The sequence below is a fragment of the Mauremys mutica genome, chromosome 9 (assembly GCF_020497125.1).
Source record: "Mauremys mutica isolate MM-2020 ecotype Southern chromosome 9, ASM2049712v1, whole genome shotgun sequence".
NCBI classification, from domain to species: domain Eukaryota; kingdom Metazoa; phylum Chordata; order Testudines; family Geoemydidae; genus Mauremys; species Mauremys mutica.
Window position 1 is genome coordinate 54,883,386 of NC_059080.1, and position 19,000 is coordinate 54,902,385.

Sequence of the window (19,000 nt, forward strand, 5' to 3'; positions counted from 1 at the left end):
CACTCAATAGACAGACAAGGAAATCCTCCCCACTTGCTGTGAGAGAGAGGAAGAAGCACCCTCAGAGCTCTTCTGATTTAAACACACCTGTGCAACATAGAACACAAGTTGCCCTGAGTGTTCACACTTTCATGGGATACTCACATAACACCGAGTTAGGCTTGTGCTTAAGTACCTTGAAAAGTCAGGGTTTAACTAAAGAGCAGGTTGGAAAAAAGGCCATGTCCTTTAAGACATTCTCTGGCGTATGGGCCATTTCAGAGAGTCCTCAACCTGCTGAGGAGAGCACACCATCACATAGCCCCCTCAAATCACATTTCACAGAGCCTTGCAAACTTGTCCTGCCGAGATCTGCTCCTAGGATGAGACCCTGAAACTGTCTTGATGCAGGCAAGCTACAGCCCAGGAGGAATCCCTGGTAGTCTCTGGGAATTTTAAAACCTCAATAAGGACTACAGTAGATCTTTCTTTGTTCGCTCCCAGACAGTTATGACTAGAGAATGCACCTTCCACAGGGTGCGAGCTTCATCAATTGCAAGACTGCTCTTGTGCCTGTCATCATTCTAGATAAGGGTAGACTTGCATGCCCCAGTGACATGGATTAGGCACCACCCCAGCCAGTTACTCAGTGATCACCCACTCATTGCTGCCAGTTGGAAAGGGAGCATTTTGTACTGGCAGTTGTTGCTGCCCACCATAAACCTGAAGCTGTTCCTGTTCTCTTGTCTGAATGTTCTTGGTTTTCACCATTGTCTTTAAATAGCTTCACTAAGCATAGCTGGAGCCTGCAGAGCACAGTCGAAGGAGCAACTCATACTCACTCAATGGGGAGAGGAATTGCTCTTCTGATCAGATCTGTTCACTCTGCCTGACTACAGCTCTACGCATTGCCCTCCTTCTACCCAGTAGTGAGGCTCTCCCCGATGGACAGGACAGGACAAGTTTCCCATGGGGGAAATCTCTGTGGCAATAGTTTCCTTGGACTTTCCTTTTCCTGTAGATGTGTGAAGTTCACAGGACTGTGTTTTTGTGTGTATGAATGTCAATATGACCTCTCTAGGTTGGAATGTTGCACACCACTTAACAGTGCCCACAACACTACATATCTGTTTGTGAGAGAAGGGGCAGAATACGTTTCCAGTTTTAACTATAGAAGATTGGATAAACCAGAAGGTAATTCCTGTACTCACCAATTGGCCAGGACATGATGGCTAACAATGCCTTCTCTTGGAAAAAAACAAGTTATTACTTTTCTAGTAATTATCTAGATAACAGAAGTCATGACCTACTTGAAGGCGATGATGTTAGGATGCTTCAGCTTCCGCAAGTGCTTGATGTCTGTTTCATTTTGTTCTCTCACTTTCTTGATTGCCACCTCCTCCGCTCGGAATTTGCCTAAGAAGACAGCTCCTTGTGCTCCACTGCCCAGCCACTGCAGCTCTGAGATCTCCTCAAATGGAACTTCCCAGGTATCTGGTAATACACAAGCAAGGCACAGCTTAGAAGATCTCCAAGTCCATGCAGTGCTATGCTGCAAGGTCATACCAGAGACAGCAACTGTCAACTCCTCTGTCATCTCTCATGACCTTTTCACCAAGTAGCTCAGTAACACATTCAAAATCTTTGTGAGCTGCTGATGTGATACAATAAGTTAATATACTAGAGACTTTCACATCTGAGGACTTGGAGAGTGTCCCTTCTTCGGTGAAGTTCAAGGAGGGACAGAGGAGGGCTGTACAGCATTAAACATATAACTACAGACAATCCAAACACTCCGATAAAAGGAAACGTTTAAAATCCACAATGGCCAAAACAAATTGAGGGTTTTTCTATCGGAAAATCACAGAATCATAGAAGTGTAGAACTGGAAGGGACCTCATTAGTCATCTAGTCCAGTCCCCTGCACTCAAGGCAGGGCTAAGCTATAACTAGACCATTCCTGACAGGTGTTTGTCCAACCTGTTCTTAAAAACCTCTAATGACAGAGAACCCACAACCTCCCTGGGCAATTTCTTCCAGTGCTTAACCACCTTGACAGTTAGGAAGCTTTTCCTGATGTCCAACCTAACCTCCCTTGCTGCAATTTAAGCCCATTGCTTCTTGCCCTACCCTCAGAGGTTAAGGACAACAATTTTTCACCCTCCTTCTTGTAACAACCCTTAATGTACTTGAAAACTGTTGGCATGTTCCCTCCTGCCTTCCCCAGTCTTCTCTTCTCCAGACCTAACAACCCCAATTTTTTCAATCTTTCCTCATAGATCATGTTTTCTAGACCTTTAATCATTTTTGTTTAAATGGGGTAAAATAGGGCATAGAAGGGAAGGCAATAAATATGGAGCCAACAGAGGGCAGAGTATAAAACAGTGGTGGGCAACCTGCAGCTCGCAATCAGATTCCCCTGATGGGCCGCATGCAGCCTGCAGGCCGCAGGTTACCAACCACTGGTATAAAAACTGTTTAAAAAGGTAGCTAAGGTTGCTCAGTGACAACAACTAAGTTACCTAACACATCATTTGGAAAACCCAAGCACTTAAAGCAAGATAAGTTAAGTACATCATAAGAGTTACACTGACCACATAATAAAACACACACATTTTTCTTCAGAACTAAAAAGAAATGCATGTTTCCTCACATCGCAACTTGAACTCTGCCCCACAAATTGTACTTTGATATATACTATTTTTATCACCTTGATTTCAATATAAGACACACATTTTTAATAGTGAGAGTAAGCGAGCACTGGAACAATTTATCGAGGGTTGTAGTGTATTCTCTGTCATTGACAATTTTTAAATCAAGATTGGATGTTTTTTCTAAAAGATGTGTTGCTCTAGGAATTACTTTGGTGAAGTTTTGTGGCCTGTGTAATGCAGGAGGTCAGACTAGATGATCACAATGGTCCTTTCTGGCCTTGGGATCTATGAATCTCTAATTTTTAAAGGCATATAGTTAAATGGGAAATGTCAGTTAATGTATTTGTTTGCAGTGTTGTAATCAGGTTGGTGCCAGGATATGACAGACAAAGGGGATGAGACAATATCTTTTATTGGACCAACTTCTGTTGATGGAAAGGACAAGCTTTCAAGCTTCACAGAACTCCTCTTCAGGTCTAGAGAAGGAAACTACGGTGTCAAAGATAAATACAAGTGGGATAGATTGTTAAGCATAAATGGTTCACATGTTGTAAGAGGAACAGGAGTACTTGTGGCACCTTAGAGACTAACACATTTATTTCAGCACGAACTTTCGTGAGCTACAAATGAAGAGTACAATTAACACCTCTTCAGTCAAGTAGAAGAATGGTGGGTTAGTAGGGAGCAGCGTGTGTTACAAGTTGCTATAAGTGGCCACAAAACCAGTGTCTCTGTTAAGTCCATGGTTTTTAGTGTTCAGCAGAGTTATGAATTTAAGTTCCCAGACTCTTTTGAAGGTGCTGTGCAGATTTCCTTTAAGGATGAGGACTGAGGTCAGACATCAAGTGATGCTTTATGAAGAGTATTTGCTCATGAAAGATATGGTGTTTTTGTCTTTTATCATTTTTCTGTGAGAGTTCATTTGACAGCATAGTAATTGTCTCATTTCATCCACACAGTGGTTGTTTGGGCATTTGATGAGATACACTACACATTGTGATAGGCATGCATAAGACCTATGGATCTTGAAATGGTATTGATCTTTGTAGCAGTGGAGAGATGTCTACAGGTTTTGCATCTGTTGTTCTGGCAGAATCTGGTACCACTTTGAATTGGTGAGTCCTGGTTTATGGGGAGCTTGTTTCTGATAAGCTTTATGAGGTTGGGGGTGGAGGGTTGTTTGAAAGCCAGAAGAAGAGGTTTGGGAAAGATTTCTATCAGAAAGTGGTCCCCATCAAATACAGGTTGTAATTGTTTGATGATACCCCATATGGAGTCTAGTGTGGGGTGACAGGTGACAACTAGTGGAGTGTGGCTAGTAGGATTTTTTTTCCCCTGTATTGAAGCAGGTTCTCCTGGGTACCTGGATGGCCTGTTCCATGATGCAATCTACTTCTCTGGTGGTTTTAAAACTGCCTTCACCAAACAAGGACACTCCACCAGAAAAGCAGATTGCATCGTGGAATGGGCTGTGTGTGATTTCAGTGGAAAGTTTTTTGCCAAAATCCAAACATCGAAAATCCAAAAAGTTTGATTCAGATATTCTTCTGCAACACTGCAATAGGGTCTTTTTGACCAGAGTCTCCTGTATGGACCAGGTTCCCTAGCAAGACTACATTTTCCATGACACACCATGTCCAAGGGACTCTCAGGATGCATCATCAAGACAGGGAGACTATGGCATTTTATGGAAGATGCAGTCTGGACAGTTTCCTCTAAAAATTAGATTTTCTATTATTCAACAAACAAGTAAAATTTTCCAAGGAACATTTGTAGCCATCATATTTATTCACACACATAGACTCGTAGACTTTAAGGTCAAATGGGACCATTGTGATCATTTACTTCAGTGCTTTTCGAACTGTCAGTCCCGACCCAAGAGAGGGTCACAAGGTTATTGTAGGACATCGTGAGATGGTATGGTATTGCCACTCTTATTTCTGTAATGTTGCTGGCAGCAGCAATCCTTCAGAGCTGGGGAGCAGAGAGCGAGGGCTGCTGCCCAGCTCTGAAGGCAGCACTGCAGCCAGCAGCAGTGAGAAGTAAGGGTGGCCTGGTATGGTATTTCTGTACCCATCCACCCCCAGCTTCCCTTTCTCCCCGGCAGTGTCCTCTACTTGGAATATTGAAATATGGTACGCCTACTTTACACTTATTGAAAGGCTTCAGTGCCTTTGACTACAGGGATAATGATTACATACTTAATTTGGTGCTCCTATACATATGCACAGTAATTTGCTCTCACTTTTGGGGTGTGTGTGTCATCACAGCGTGAAATATATTTAAAGTGGGGCTCAGCAAAAAAAGTCTGAGAACCCCTGATCTAGTCTGACCTCCAGCCCATTGCAGGTGACAGAACCTCACCCATCCACTCCTGTAACAGACCCCTAACCTCTGGCTGAGTTACTGAAGTCATCAAATCATGATTTAAAGACTTCAAGTTACAGAGAGACTGCCATTTACACTAGTTTAAACCTGAAAGTGACCCATGCCCCATGCTACAGAGGAAGGTGAAAAACCCTCAGGGTCTCTGCCAATCAGAAAGGGGGTAAAATTCCTTGCCATACAATATTTGGGGTCAGGAATCAGTTAGATCCTGAACATGTGGGCAAGACCCACCAATCAGACACCTGCGAAAGAATTCTCTGTAGTAACTCAGAGTCCTTCCCATCTAGTGTCCCATCACCAAGCATTGGAGATAATTTCTGCTAGCAGTCATGTCATTGTAGGGAGTCTCATTATACCCATTCCCTCCATAAACTTATCAAACTCAGTCTTTAAATCAGTTAGGATTTTTTGTCTCCACTGCTCCCCTTGGAAGGCTGTTCCAGAGCTTCACTCCTCTGATCATTAGAAGCATTTGTCTAATTTCAAGCCCAATCTTTTGAGGGCCAGTTTATATCCATTTTTTCTTCTGTCTACACTGGCACTTAACTTAAATAACCTCTCTCTCTCTCCCCCTCCCTGGTATTTATCCCTCTGATGTATTTATAGAGAGCAATCATATCTCCCCTCAGCCTTCTTTTGGTTAGGCTAAACAAGCCAAGCTCTTTGAGTCTCATAAGATAGGTTTTCCTTTCCTCGGATCATCCTAGTAGCCCTTCTCGGCACCTGTTCCAGCTTGAATTCATCTTTCTTAAACATGGGAGACCAGAACTGCACACAGTAGTCCAGATGAGGTCTCATCACTGCCTTGTATAATGGTACTAACACTGCCCTGTCTCTACTGGAGATATCTCACCTGATGCATCCTAAGACTGCATTAGCCTTTTTTCACGGCCACATCACATTGGTGGCTCAGTCATCCTGTGATCAACCAGTACACCCAGGTCTTTCTCCTCCTTGTCACTTCCAAGTGATATGTCCTCAGCCTATAGCAAAAATTCTTGTTGTTAGCCCCTAAATGCATGACCTTGCACTTTTCACTACTAAATTTCATCCCATTTCTATTACTCCAGTTTACAAGGTCATCCAAATCTTCTTGTATGATATTCTGGTCCTCCTCCATATTAGTAATATGTCCCAACTTTGTGTCATCCACAAATTTTATTAGCACAATTCCACTTTTTGTGTCAAGGTCTTTAGTAACAATGTTAAATAAGATTGATCCCAAGACTGATCCCTGAGGAACTCCATTAGTAACCGCCTTCCAGCCTGACAGTATGACCTATTGTAGTCTCTAGTCTCCCCTTCAGCCAGTTTCTTATCCACCTTTCAATTCTCATATTAATCCCCATCTTCTCCAATTTAACTAATAATTTCCCATGTGAAACTGTATCAAATGCCTTACTGAAATCCAGGTAGATTAGATCTACTGCATTTCCTATGTTTAAAAAAACAGTTACTTCAAAAAAGGAGATCAGGTTGGTCTGGCATGGTATACCTTTTGTATAACCATGTTGTATTTTACCCCAATTACCGTTCATCTCTATGTCCTTAACTACTTTCTCTTTCAAAATTTGTTCCAAGGCCTGAGGTCAAACTAACAGGTCTGTAGTTTCTCAGATCACATTTTTTCCCCTTTCTTAAAAATAGGAACTATATTAATAATTCTCCATTCATCGGGTTCGATCCCTGAGTATACAGATTCATTAAAAATCCTTGCTATTGGGCTTGCAATTTCATTTAATATTTCCTTTAATATTCTTGGATGAAAATTATCTAAACCCCACAATTTCATCCCATTAGGCTGTTTGAGTTTGACTTCCACCTCGGATGTACTAATTTCTACCTCAATATCCTCGTTTCCATTAGCCACCCTGTCACTACCTCTAAACTCTTCATTAGCCTTATTAAAAACTGAGGCAAAGTATTTGTTTAGGTGTTGGGACATGCCTAGATTATCTTTAATCTCCACCCCATCCTCAGTGCTTAGTGGTCCCACTTCTTTCCTTGTTTTCTTTTTATTTATATGGCTATAGAACCTTTTACTATTGGTTTTGATTCCCTTTTGCAAGGTCCTACTCTGGTTGGCTTTTGGCTGTCCTCACTTTATCCCTACACTTTCTGACCTCCAAGAGGTAGCTTTCCTTGCTCATCCATCCATCATCTTCCATTCCTTGCAGGCTCTCTCTTAATCACCTGTTTGAGATGTTTGCTCATCCAGCTGGGTCTGCAACACTTCCCTATGAATTTTTCCCTCTTGCTTGGGATGCAGGCTTCAGATAGTTCCTGCAACTTTGATAAAGTCATTCCAAGACTCCTCTACATTCAGATCCTTGAGTTCTTCAGACCAGTCCACTTCCCTAACTAATTAATCCCCCCCCCTTTTTTTAAGTTAGCCCTTTTGAAATCAAGAACCCTACTTGCAGATCTATTTTTGTTTAGCCTTCCATTTAGTTCAAAGTGAATTAGCTCATGATCACTTGAACCAAAGTTGTCTCCTACAACCATTTCTTCCATGAGGTCCTCACTACTCACCAATACCAAATCTAAAAGGGTACTACCCTTGTTGGGTCACTGACTATTTGGTGAAGAAATCTGTCAGCTATCACATCCAGGAAAATCTGGGCCCTACTATTATTAGTAGCACTTGTCCTCGAAGCTATAGCCAGGAAGTTAAGGTCTCCCATAATCACACAATTCCCAGTAGTATTTATTTCATTAAAAACATTAATGAGGTCTCTATCCATATCCAAATCAGATCTTGGGGGTCTGCAGAATATGCCAAACACTATCCCAGGGGAATCTCTAGTAGCTTTCTTTGCCAAAGTGATTTTGGCCAAAACAGGCTCTGTCTTATTCATTCAATCACTTCTAATTTCTTTACAGTCTACCTCATCATTAATATACAATGCTACGCCACCACCTTTGCCTTTATTTCTGTCTTTCCTGCACAGCAGACACCTTCAATACCTGTACTCCAGTCATGACTACTATTCCACCATATTTCTGTTATCCTTATAATATCTTGTATCACAGGGGTAGCCGTGATAGTCTGGATCTGTAAAAAGCAATGAAGAGTCCTGTGGCACCTTATAGACTACAAGATGTATTGGAGCATAAGCTTTCATGGGTGAATACTCACTTCGTCAGATGCATATACAGACCCAAGAAAGCTTATGCTCCAATACATTTGTTAGTCTATAAGGTGTCACAGGACTCTTTGTTGCTTTTTATAATATCTTGTTTCACTTCCTGCACCAGTAGTTCTAGTTCCTCCATTTTGTTATCCAGGCTCCTTGCATTGGTGTACAAACATCTAAGGGCTTGGCTACACTGGAGAGTTGCAGCGCTGGTGGTGGCTTTACAGCGCTGCAACTCACTCACCGTCCACACTTGCAGGCACATACAGCGCTGTATCTCCCTGACTACAGCGTTGGCTGTACTCCACATCGGCCTGGGGAATAACGACAGCAGCGTTGGTGATGCAGCGCTGCTCCGCTAGTGTGGCCACCAAAAGCACTGTTATCGGCCTCTAGAGGTATTTGGAGCTATCCCAGAATGCCTGTTCAGCCACTCTGCTCATCAGTTCGAACTCTACTGCCCTGGCCTCAGGTGACCCGCCCTTTAAATGCCCCAGGAATTTTAAAAATCCCCTTCCTGTTTCAGGGGCGGCTCTAGGAATTGCGCCGCCCCAAGCAGGGCGGCACGCCATGGGGGACGCTCTGGCGGTCACTGGTCCCGCGGCTCCGGTGGACCTCCCGCAGGCACGCCTGCGGATGCTCCACCGAAGCCGCGGGACCAATGGACCCTCCTCAGGCACGCCTGCGGGAGGTCCACCGGAGCCGCCTGCCGCCCTCCCGCAGCACGCCGCCCCAAGCGCGCACTTGGCGCGCTGGGGTCTGGAGCCGGCCCTGTCCTGTTTGCTCAGCCAGGTGTAGAGTGCAATCAGTGAATCTTTCCAGGTGACGATGCCTCCACGCGCCAAACGAGCCCCAGCATGGAGCAATGGCGAGTTGCTGGACCTCATCAGTGTTTGGGGGGAGGAAGCTGTGCAGTCCCAGCTGCGCTCCGGCTGTAGGAATTACGATACCTTTGGCCAGGTATCAAAGGCCATGCTGAAAAGGGGCCATGACCGGGACGCACTGCAGTGCAGGGTTCAAGTGAAGGAGCTGCAGAGTGCCTATTGCAAAGCCCGCGAGGGAAACCGCCGCTCCGGCACTGCCCCCACGACCTGCCGTTTTTAAAAAGAGCTGGACGCGATACTTGGGGGTGACCCCACCGCCAATCCGAGGACCACGATGGACACTTCAGAGCGGGGGGGGGGAAGAGGGAGGAGGAGGAGAGTGAGGGTACTGGGTTGGGGGGAGACACCCCGGAGTCCCTGGAGGCATGCAGCCAGGAGCTCTTCTCAAGCCAGGAGGAAATTTTTCGGGAGAGGAGGGAGGGTTAGGGCTACATGCATGCATGCCTAGTGGAATAGCGCATTGATGTGGTCTATCATGTCGCGGTAATCGGCCTCAGTAATCTCTTCAAAAGTTTCAGTCAGAGCGTGGGCAATGCACTTGCGCAAGTTTATTGGAAGAGCCACCGTGGTCCTTGTCCCAGTCAGGCTAACGCGTCCGCGCCACTGTGCCGCGAGGGTTGGGGGGACCATTGCTGCACACAGGCAAGCTGCATAGGGGCCAGGGCGGAATCCGCATTGCTGTAGAAGACCCTCCCACTCTTCCCAGGTGACCCGCAGCAGCGAGATAACTTCCAGGATCAACTCCTGTGTAAAATGTTGGGAGAGTGTTCAGTGAAGGTGCCCCCTGCAGCTGTTTGCTTTTCCCAATGCACAGAAACCCCAGTACAGCCCTGAAGCAATCAGTTCCACTTCCCAGGTGACTGGCAGCAGCGAGATATCAGCCCTCAAGCAATCAGTCCCCCTTACTCTCCATTTTGGGGCTCCTGTGGGTTCTGTGCGCTCTCTTTGGTATGGGAAAATTATGCTATTGTGAAGAATGTTACTCCTTCACTGTGTGGGAATAACTGTCTGAGATATAAACAATGCTGCCTCTGTTAAGTGTATTCTTTTTTGCCTTTCACAAGCAACCTTGAATTCTCGGCTGTCCGTGTTATCAACAGCTCAAAGGCTCCAAAACCTCCGGAAGAAGCTGCGAAGAAGCAAAGAAGACCTGCTGCAAGCAGTTATGGATCACTCTGCAAGAGAGAATAAAAAAGTGCAGGACTGGAGGGAAAGGGAAAGCAGGATCCACCAGAAAAATGCAGCGGCCAGGAAGAAAAGCACAAAGCAGCTGATAAGCATCCTGGCGCGCCAAGCGGACTCTATCCAGGCGCTCGTAGCCATGCAGGCAGAGCACTACCGCGCCGCCCCCAGCCCCGTCCCAAAGCTCTTTCCCTTGTGCCCCAATGTCAGCTCAAAACCCCCTTCCCCAGCATCCAGTTTCCAGCTTAGGAAACACAGATTCCTACTAACATTGTAACCACTGCACTTCACTCCCGTACAAGGCACCAAACATTACTGTTGGTTTTCAGCCTCAAATTCCTCCCTCAAGGCATCCCTAATCCTTACAGCCCTGTGCTGGGCCTCTCTAGTAGCCCTGCTCTCTGGCTGTGCAAATTCAGCCTCCAGGCGTTGAACCTCAGAGGTCCATGCCTGACTGAATCTTTCACCCTTCACTTCACAAATATTATGGAGGGTACAGCACGCGGATATAACCGCGGGGATGCTGCTTTCCCCCAAGTCTAGCTTCCCATACAGAGATCGCCAGCGCCCCTTTAAACGGCCAAAAGCACACTCCACAGTCATTCGGCACCAGCTCAGCTTGTAGTTGAACCGGTCCTTGCTCCTCTCAAGCTTCCCTGTATACGGTTTCATGAGCCACGGCATTAACGGGTAAGCGGGGTCTCCAAGGATCACAATGGGCATTTTAACGTCCCCTACTGTGATCTTCTGGTCTGGGAAAAAAGTCCCTGCCTGCAGCTTCCTGAACAGGCCAGTGTTCTGAAAGATGCATGCGTCATGCACCTTTCCAGGCCAGCCTGTGTTAATGTCAATGAAAGGCCCACGGTGATCCACAAGCACCTGGAGAACCATAGAGAAATACCCCTTCCGATTAACGTACTCGGATGCTAGGTGGGGTGGTGCCACAATAGGAATATGCGTCCCATCTATCGCCCCTCCACAGTTAGGGAAACCCATTTGTGCAAAGCCATCCACAATGTCCTGCACGTTCCCCAGAGTCACGGTTCTTCTTAGCAGGATGGGATTAATGGCCCTGCAAACTTACATCAACACAATTCCAATGGTCGACTTTCCCACTCCAAACTGGTTCCCGACCGATTGGTAGCTGTCGGGAGTTGCCAGCTTCCAGATTGCAATAGCCACCCGCTTCTCCACCGGCAGGGCAGCTCTCAATCTCGTGTCCTTGCGCCACAGGGTGGGGGAGAGCTCAGCATACAATCCCATGAAAGTGGCTTTTCTCATCCCAAAATTCTGCAGCCACTGCTCATCATCCCAGACTTCCATGACGATGTGATCCCACCACTCAGTGCTTGTTTCCCGAGCCCAAAAGTGGCGTTCCATGGTGCTGAGCATTTCCGTGAATGCCAGAAGCAATTTAGAGTCATACGCGTCAGGCGACTCGCTATCATCGTCAGACTCCTCATCACTTTGTATCTTAAGGAATAGCTCAACTGCCAAACGTGATGTGCTGGCGAGACTCATCAGCATATTCCTCAGCAGTTCAGGCTCCATTTCCCACAGAAATCGCGCTGCACAGAAACCGTTGAGAGAGTCAAGATGGCGCCAAACGTGGACGGAAAAACAGGGATTGCTGGGATGTGAAGCGATGCATCACGGGGCATTGGGACAGGAAGCAGAATGACCCGCCCCCTCCGCCCCCTTCCCACAACCCACGGCACCAAAATGGGACGAGGTGCTCTGTGGGATAGCTGCCCATAATGCACCACTCCCAACAGTGCTGCAAATGCTGCAAATGTGGCCACACTGCAGCGCTGGTAGCTGTCAGTGTGGCCACACTTCAGTGCTTTCCCTACACAGCTGTACGAAGACAGCTGTAACTCCCAGTGCTGCACACCTGCAAGTGTAGCCAAACCCTTAATTGTTGCTGCTTGGCTTCGCCCACATTCCTTTCCCAATTGGGTAGTCATTCTACTGCCAGTCTCACCTACCTGATTGTTAGTACTAATACCAACGAAGCTATCATTCCTCTTATGTTATGCCCACTGCTGTTCCTTTCTCCATTGCTCTATCCTTTCTTACTTGATTTTCCTCCCTTGTAACATTAAAATCAGGTGTGGAGATTACATTAGCATCTCCCAACCATCTTCCCCGAGTTCCTAGTTTAAAGTTCTCTTTATCATTTGTGCCAACCTCTATCCCAGAAGTCTATTTCCCTCCCTACTCAGGTGGAGTCCATCCCATGATAACAGTCCTCTGTCCATGAATGCCTCCCAGTGGTCAAACATCCCAAAGCCCTCCTTAGAGCACCACTGTATTTGTAGCTATTTGTTGACCATCATAATTTTGTCTCACCTTTGTTCTCCTCTTCTAGATAAGGTGGAACTCACCAACAGCACACACTAAACCCCAAACAGGAGACTTAGAACGGTCTTTCCCATGAATAGGAACAGATTTACGTATTTTGTAAGAAGTATTTAATGTCAATTAATGGAACTGCCACTCAGTAGAAGAAAATATATTTACAAGAGCCTCTACTACTTATCAGGTAGAAGCAGGGTAGATGTGGATTTCCCAATTGAGTCTGAGAGTTAGCAGTGACTGATTTTCAAGATAAGTTCAGTTCAGTCAGGGTTCAATCAAGTTCAGTTCAATCATCCAAGGTGGTATTTACAGCTGTGTTGTTGTGGTTTTGTTGTTTCTCATTAGCAGATCCCCTTACACTAGACTTGGAGAGATGGAGAGTTTCTTTACAGGTCGTTTTGTGTTCCTGCATGCCAAGATCTTGCAGCTTGGCCCATCCTTTGCTCTCCCCTTTCTATCAGGAACTTAGCTCAGAAGTGAAGTTCCTGGAGTCGCATTCAGCTGTTTAGATTATGGAGCCATGTTTTGGTGTTTGGATATAGTTCTAGCCATTAATATCTCTGCTATTCCTCCCTGTAGCATATCCTCTGGGATCCTCCAGGGATCAACATTAAAACCAATTCATCTGACACAGCTAATGGGAGTCCAGATTCATTCATTCTCCTGAAAATCACACAATCTCACAAGTTAGCAGGTTTCACCGTCAGTATTTTTAAAAATTCTGGGGTCCACACATAACCCATTTTCAAATGCTGATGTAGGTGTTCTTCATCACATATCTAATAAATCGCTTGGTCAGTGTCCATATTCCAGTAAATTATTTGGTTGACAGCAAGTATCTGTCTGGATCCAACACAGTGATGTGCAGTATAGCTCTATGCCAAAGTAACATTAGCAGACACCCCTACAACAGTTTTACTTCCTTTGACAGGGTGGGGGAGACTCCGTCCAGTGCAGAGTGAGTTCACCCCACCCTTTGAGCTGCCCTCTGTCTCTAGACAGCGAGACCTAAGGGCTGAAGTCCATAGAGTTGCCCCAAACTGCAGGGCTCTAAGGCCCAATGTAATTGCCCTGATCCACAGGGTGGTAGGGTCACATGATCTATGTCGGGTGCTAGCCCTTCTCTTTAGGGCAGTGAGTCCTAGCAGCCAAAGTCCATAGAGATACCCTGGATTTGTAGGGCAGCAAGGCCTAGTGACCAGAGTCAGAGATACCTGGGTTCGTGAGGCAGTAAGGCCTGGCAGCCAGACTCAGAGTTGCCCTCCAGGCAGGCTGTATGGCCTAGAGGCCCATGGGGTGGTGGGGTAGTGGACAGGTAGGGGGACTGGGTCCTCCCTGCTCAACTGGATGGATAGTCCCCCTCTGGGCTACTTCCTACCATGTTACTCCTGGTGGCAGTCTGCGCGTCTTTGGGGTCTCTGGGTTCCTTGGGTGGTGCAACTCCCTGTAGCTCAGACCTCCCTGGGGCATCCACAGGTAGATGGGTATCTGCTTGGGTCTTGGTGCCTCTGGCTTCTGCGGTCCGGGGCATCAGTGGTTCCTGGCCAGGAACTGGCAAGGAGCATCCTTTCTCTCCAGCGGTCAACCCAGACTGAGCTGGGCTGCTCCCTCTTATACTGGTGCTACACCTGGAGCATACCCAATAGGGACGTGGGGGTGTGGCTTCCTCTGCCCACAGTGAGGAGTTAATCCTTCCCAGTCCAGTGCGGGGTGAGTTCACCCCGTCACACTTCCCTATTTCAAATGACAGCTTGTTCATTCTAATCTGCATTTTTCCTTTCCCAAAGCTGGGGACAGGTTATATTTTGAAAGATATAATATACATAGGCCGTAAGCTCATAACCTTATTAACATATATTAACAATTTTCGTTAATATCCACAATTTTTGGCGATCCATTTGTTCTCACACCACCTCTCTCTGTCCTGCTCTTTTATATCAGAATTAAAGGATGCAGAGCATGATAACTGTCCACAAATATATGAAAAGTGTAAACACTAAGATCACAGAAAAATTGTTCCACGTGGGAGAGAGGGGAGATAAAAGGAAGGAGTGGAGAGAAATGTTAAATGTTGAAAGTCTTCCTGACAACAAGATGTGTGAGGCGGTGGAATATTCTCACAGGGAAGTGATGGAAGCCCCAATGTCTCAGATATTTAGTACCAGACTAGACACAACACTAGCTAATACATACAGCATGGGAAAATCCTGCATTAAGATTGTATGGTGGAAGGTGTGTGAGCAGTTCCAACTATTCCTCCACTGTACCTTACCTTGCATTTGTCAACATTATTTTTAATCAGCCCTGTGCTGCCCAATCACCTAACTTGATTATGTCCCTGAGGTTCCCCACAGATTTCTCTAGTCCTGACTAATTTAAATAATTGTCTTAACTTCAATGTCTGTCACCTCCCAGTTCAGGGGATGGAGATGATCATGTAAGTGGTCTTTTCCATCTCTAGCTTATACAATTCCACGCTTGTGGTTCACTACGGAGTAACTGTTTTCTGTGCAACTCTGTGTGTTAGGTATGGGAGTGTCAGACAAATGGTCATGTGGAAAGCTGGGAAAGGGATTTCATTGCTTTTAGCATCCTCATCCTCACAAACTCTACTTTAAAAGCAATGAAGGGAAGAAGAAATGCACCGGGAGCATTTCTGAGGTGCAGGCTTACCTTGTTGCTGCAGTTTATAGTCCGTGGAGTATGCTTTCCCTATGATGTTCCATACTGGCCTCAAACAGCCAAAAAGTCCCTCAAGAAACCCACTGCTCCCACTCCCGGATCTGCTGAACTGGATTTTAATGTCATCTGTCCCACTGTTATTCTCTCCATCCATCGTGTTACTGTGGTCCTGGGGCACAACTGTTTCAGCTTCATCCTGTTCTCTCAACTGCAGCACACTGTTCTCAAACTGGTCTCTAGAGTCCTCGCTGACGCTGGTCAACACCGCTGTGGTGACTGGACTGCCCACATTTTCTATTAGATCTGCCTGAAGTAAGCCCTTCTCTCGCACATCCTCTATGATCTCAGGTGAAGGATGGTTTCCGGTGGGTGCATGATCACCATGTATCCCACTGAAGTCTTTGTCTTCACTGAAAGTTTTGTTGATCAAGTTTGTAGAGGAAGGCCAGCTCAGGTGCTCCTGAGGACTGGCCATGGTGCCGTGCATGTGCATGAAACAGGTAGTACGATGCGGTGCTTAGAGAACTAATGATACACAATTCAGATGCAACAAATGGCCCCAGCACCTGAAATGAGAGAAAATGGGATAAGAAATATTTTTTCTTTTCTTAATCACTACTGTATGGTATTTCTATTGTGTGCTCTTTTCTGGAGAAGACCTGATAATGAGTTTAACTTGAAAACTGGAGGCCCAATGATATTTGGTAAATGATTATTGAAGTTAAAAAATGACAACATTTGTTCCCTTTGACACTTAACTCAGTGCACATCATCAATGGGATGGTCCTTGTTATTTCTCCTCTGGGTTACCCACCATGAGTCTTTTCTGGGAAACTCAAATAACTGGAGTACTTGTGGCACCTTAAAGACTAACAAATTTATTTTAGCATGAGCTTTCGTGAGCTGCAGCTCACTTCTTCGGATGCTGACATGTGAATCTTCTTACAGGAAAGGCCTGTGTCCACTATGTTACCACCAGGCGCAGTACCCCTCTGCAAAGACACTAGTCTGTTCTAAGTGGACCCAACTGCTCAGTCTCACATGTTTCCATGTCAACTGGGTCTGGATAAAGATTCTGGCTATGTAGGACAGACCCTTTGTCTGAGCCCTTTCCTTGGGATGGTGCAGCCACCCCAGACCTTGAAACCAGTGCCTCAGACCTCCTGAGCCCCCCAGTCGCTTACATGCATTCCTCCAGAGCTCCACCTTGATGTGGTCACTCTGGCTTCTAGTTCAGCCCCTTCAGGGACATCAAAGAACACAGGGTTAGCAAACAAATTTCTTGACCAAAGTCACTTTACTCTTGACAGCATCAAAACTTACAGATCTCTTCAAACACAACGGAAGTCCAGAGACACTGCCTCCCTTAGTCTGATCTGTGTCCCTTCTATGAGTCCAAGGTTTGTCAGCATTTCAGGCTAGGGAGACCAGATGTCCCAATTTTAAAGGGACAATCCAGATATAAGGCCTTTGCCTTATATAGGTTCCTATTATCCCCCACCCCCGTCCCGTCCCTTCTGCGTTCTCTCTCCTGCTGATGTGGTGACAGTCAGCCCCCCTGCTCAGAGCAGCACACCCTCTTTAAAAGAGTCTTCCTCTCCTGGCCATGTGCTTCCCTGGAGTGCTCCACCTGGCGAACACCCATTGTTCCATGGAGGTGGGGTAGTAAGAGAGAGCCATTCCAGAATTATAGCCCCTGATGGCTCTGTGATGGCTTCTCAGTGCTGGTGTCAAGTACCTTTCCTGAGGAGGGATGTTACCGGGAATGCAATTCATTAACCGTGGCTGGGCTGGGTTAGACATGAGTTCAGCACATAATACAAAATGGAGTTCCCCCTTTTATACAGACATATCCCACCTTCACACGCTAGGTCAGAGACAAAATGCTTATCCCACTCCCTCTGCTCTGAGGGCCCAAGCCAAATCTCACTGAAGTTAATGGAAAGACTCCCCCTTGATTTCAATATGTCAACAGGAGATTTTTGATTAAAAAGCTAGAAAAGTTTCCCTAGGCAAAGAACAAAGGTCCTGAAGTCTGAAAACAGTCACCAAAGGAAGAAATGGAGGAGGTTGGAGACCACAGAACCTCAATGGGAGGTGCTGGGCGTTTCGTACTTTTGAAAATTAGACCACTTAATTCAAGTGACTAAATATGGTGTTAGACAGCTAACATCAGGATGTTTGAAAATCGTCACCCCTGAGCTTGTGTTCTACCCCTCTTTGAGGGAGCAGCACATTGCATAGATAAAATAATAATACCACCACAGGGGGAAGTTCAAAAGCCTAAGGGGGTTTTTTTTGTATCATTCATCTCTTTCTCTGAATACACATACAGTTTTATATATAAAGCACACACTAAAAGGATGCTATTACGGTTACAAAGTCAAGTACTTTAAAGTAACAAAAATACTATGTAATTGTGTAATTAAAGACTATCATAATGCATGAGCACAGGAGGCTGAATTAAGATTGCACAGGCAAGCTGAATTCTGGCATTTCCTAACTTTTGAGTGCTTGACTTTGCAACCTAAATAACATTCTTTAAAGAATTGCATGTCATTTCCTAGGGTTTTTTAAAGGAAAAAAGTAAAAGTAAATTGTATTTGTTGCACCTCTAACAACCCCATCATGCATCATCATCAGGGTTTGAACTTTGAATAGCATAGTCTGTGCTATAGGACTAACTACATTCGCTCACAGCAGGTTACCATTCTGGGGCAGGGGAGGAGACTGGCTACTGGGGCTTGTTTTGGGGTTGGGGAGATGGACAGGAAGAGTCCATCTCATTTTCTCTCCCTCCCAGAGAAGCTGTTCCCAAGCTTTCCAGCACTGTGTGCTATATGATGGTCGCAGCAGCATGGTCATGATGATCTTAGATGAGCTCATGTTTAGTTAGAATTTTGGCAGACTCCCAACGTTTTATTTACAATGCAAGCAAGAGAAAGGAAATTAAAATTTTCAATAGTTCATCTTCCCTTCAAGCCTGAACAGAATTTTATGAGACAAACTAAGGGCACTTCCTCTGACCCCAGGGCTTTCTCCTTACCAAATTCCAAAGCTTGCTGAAAACAACTGAGGTGTTAGAGCTTCTAAAAATAAAATAAAAATCTCCAGAATCTTTTATACTGGAAAACAACCTAAACTTAACATTGCTTCCCCAGTATCGAGGCCTTATTTAAAAGATCAGACAAGGGATTAAGGAAAAGCAGGTTTCAGTGGTAGCCATGTTAGTCTGTATCAGCAAAAAAAACCAGGAGTCCTTATGGCACCTTAGAGACTAAGGGTACGTCTACACTACAAGACTATTTCGAATCTACTTAATTCGAATTTGTGGAATCGACCTTATGAAGTCGAATTTGTGTATCCACACTAAGTACACTAATTCGGCTGTCTGAGTCCACAGTAACGGGGCCAGCGTCGACTTTGGAAGCGGTGCACTGTGGGAAGCTATCCCACAGTTCCCGCAGTCCCCGCTGCCCATTGGAATGCTGGGTAGAGCCCTCAATGCCTGCTGGGGGAAAAAATGTGTCGAGGGTAGTTTTGGGTAACTGTCATCATTGAACCGTCAATCACGCCCTCCCTCCCTGAAAGCGCCGGCGGGAAATCTGTTCGCGCCCTTCTCTGGTCGGTTACAGCGCGGACGCCACAGCACTGCGAGCATGGAGCCCGCTACGATCATCGCTGCACTTATGGCCGTTGTCAACTCCTCGCACCTTATCGTCCACCTCTTCCA

General features: G+C 45.8%; 1 protein-coding gene across 4 annotated transcripts in view; it reads right to left on the reverse strand.

The window, feature by feature from the left end:
- Nucleotides 1-19,000, reverse strand: part of MAP3K13 (mitogen-activated protein kinase kinase kinase 13) — a 152,933-nt gene that overhangs the window by 41,536 nt on the left and 92,397 nt on the right. For all 4 annotated transcript variants that reach the window (XM_045030668.1, XM_045030669.1, XM_045030670.1 and 1 more), the window contains 2 exons: nt 15,259-15,833; nt 1,290-1,473 (listed from right to left, as the gene is read on the reverse strand). In XM_045030668.1, coding sequence (XP_044886603.1) covers nt 1,290-1,473; nt 15,259-15,760 — 686 coding nt within the window. In that variant the 5' untranslated portion in view covers nt 15,761-15,833. The remainder of the gene's footprint in view (nt 1-1,289; nt 1,474-15,258; nt 15,834-19,000) is intronic.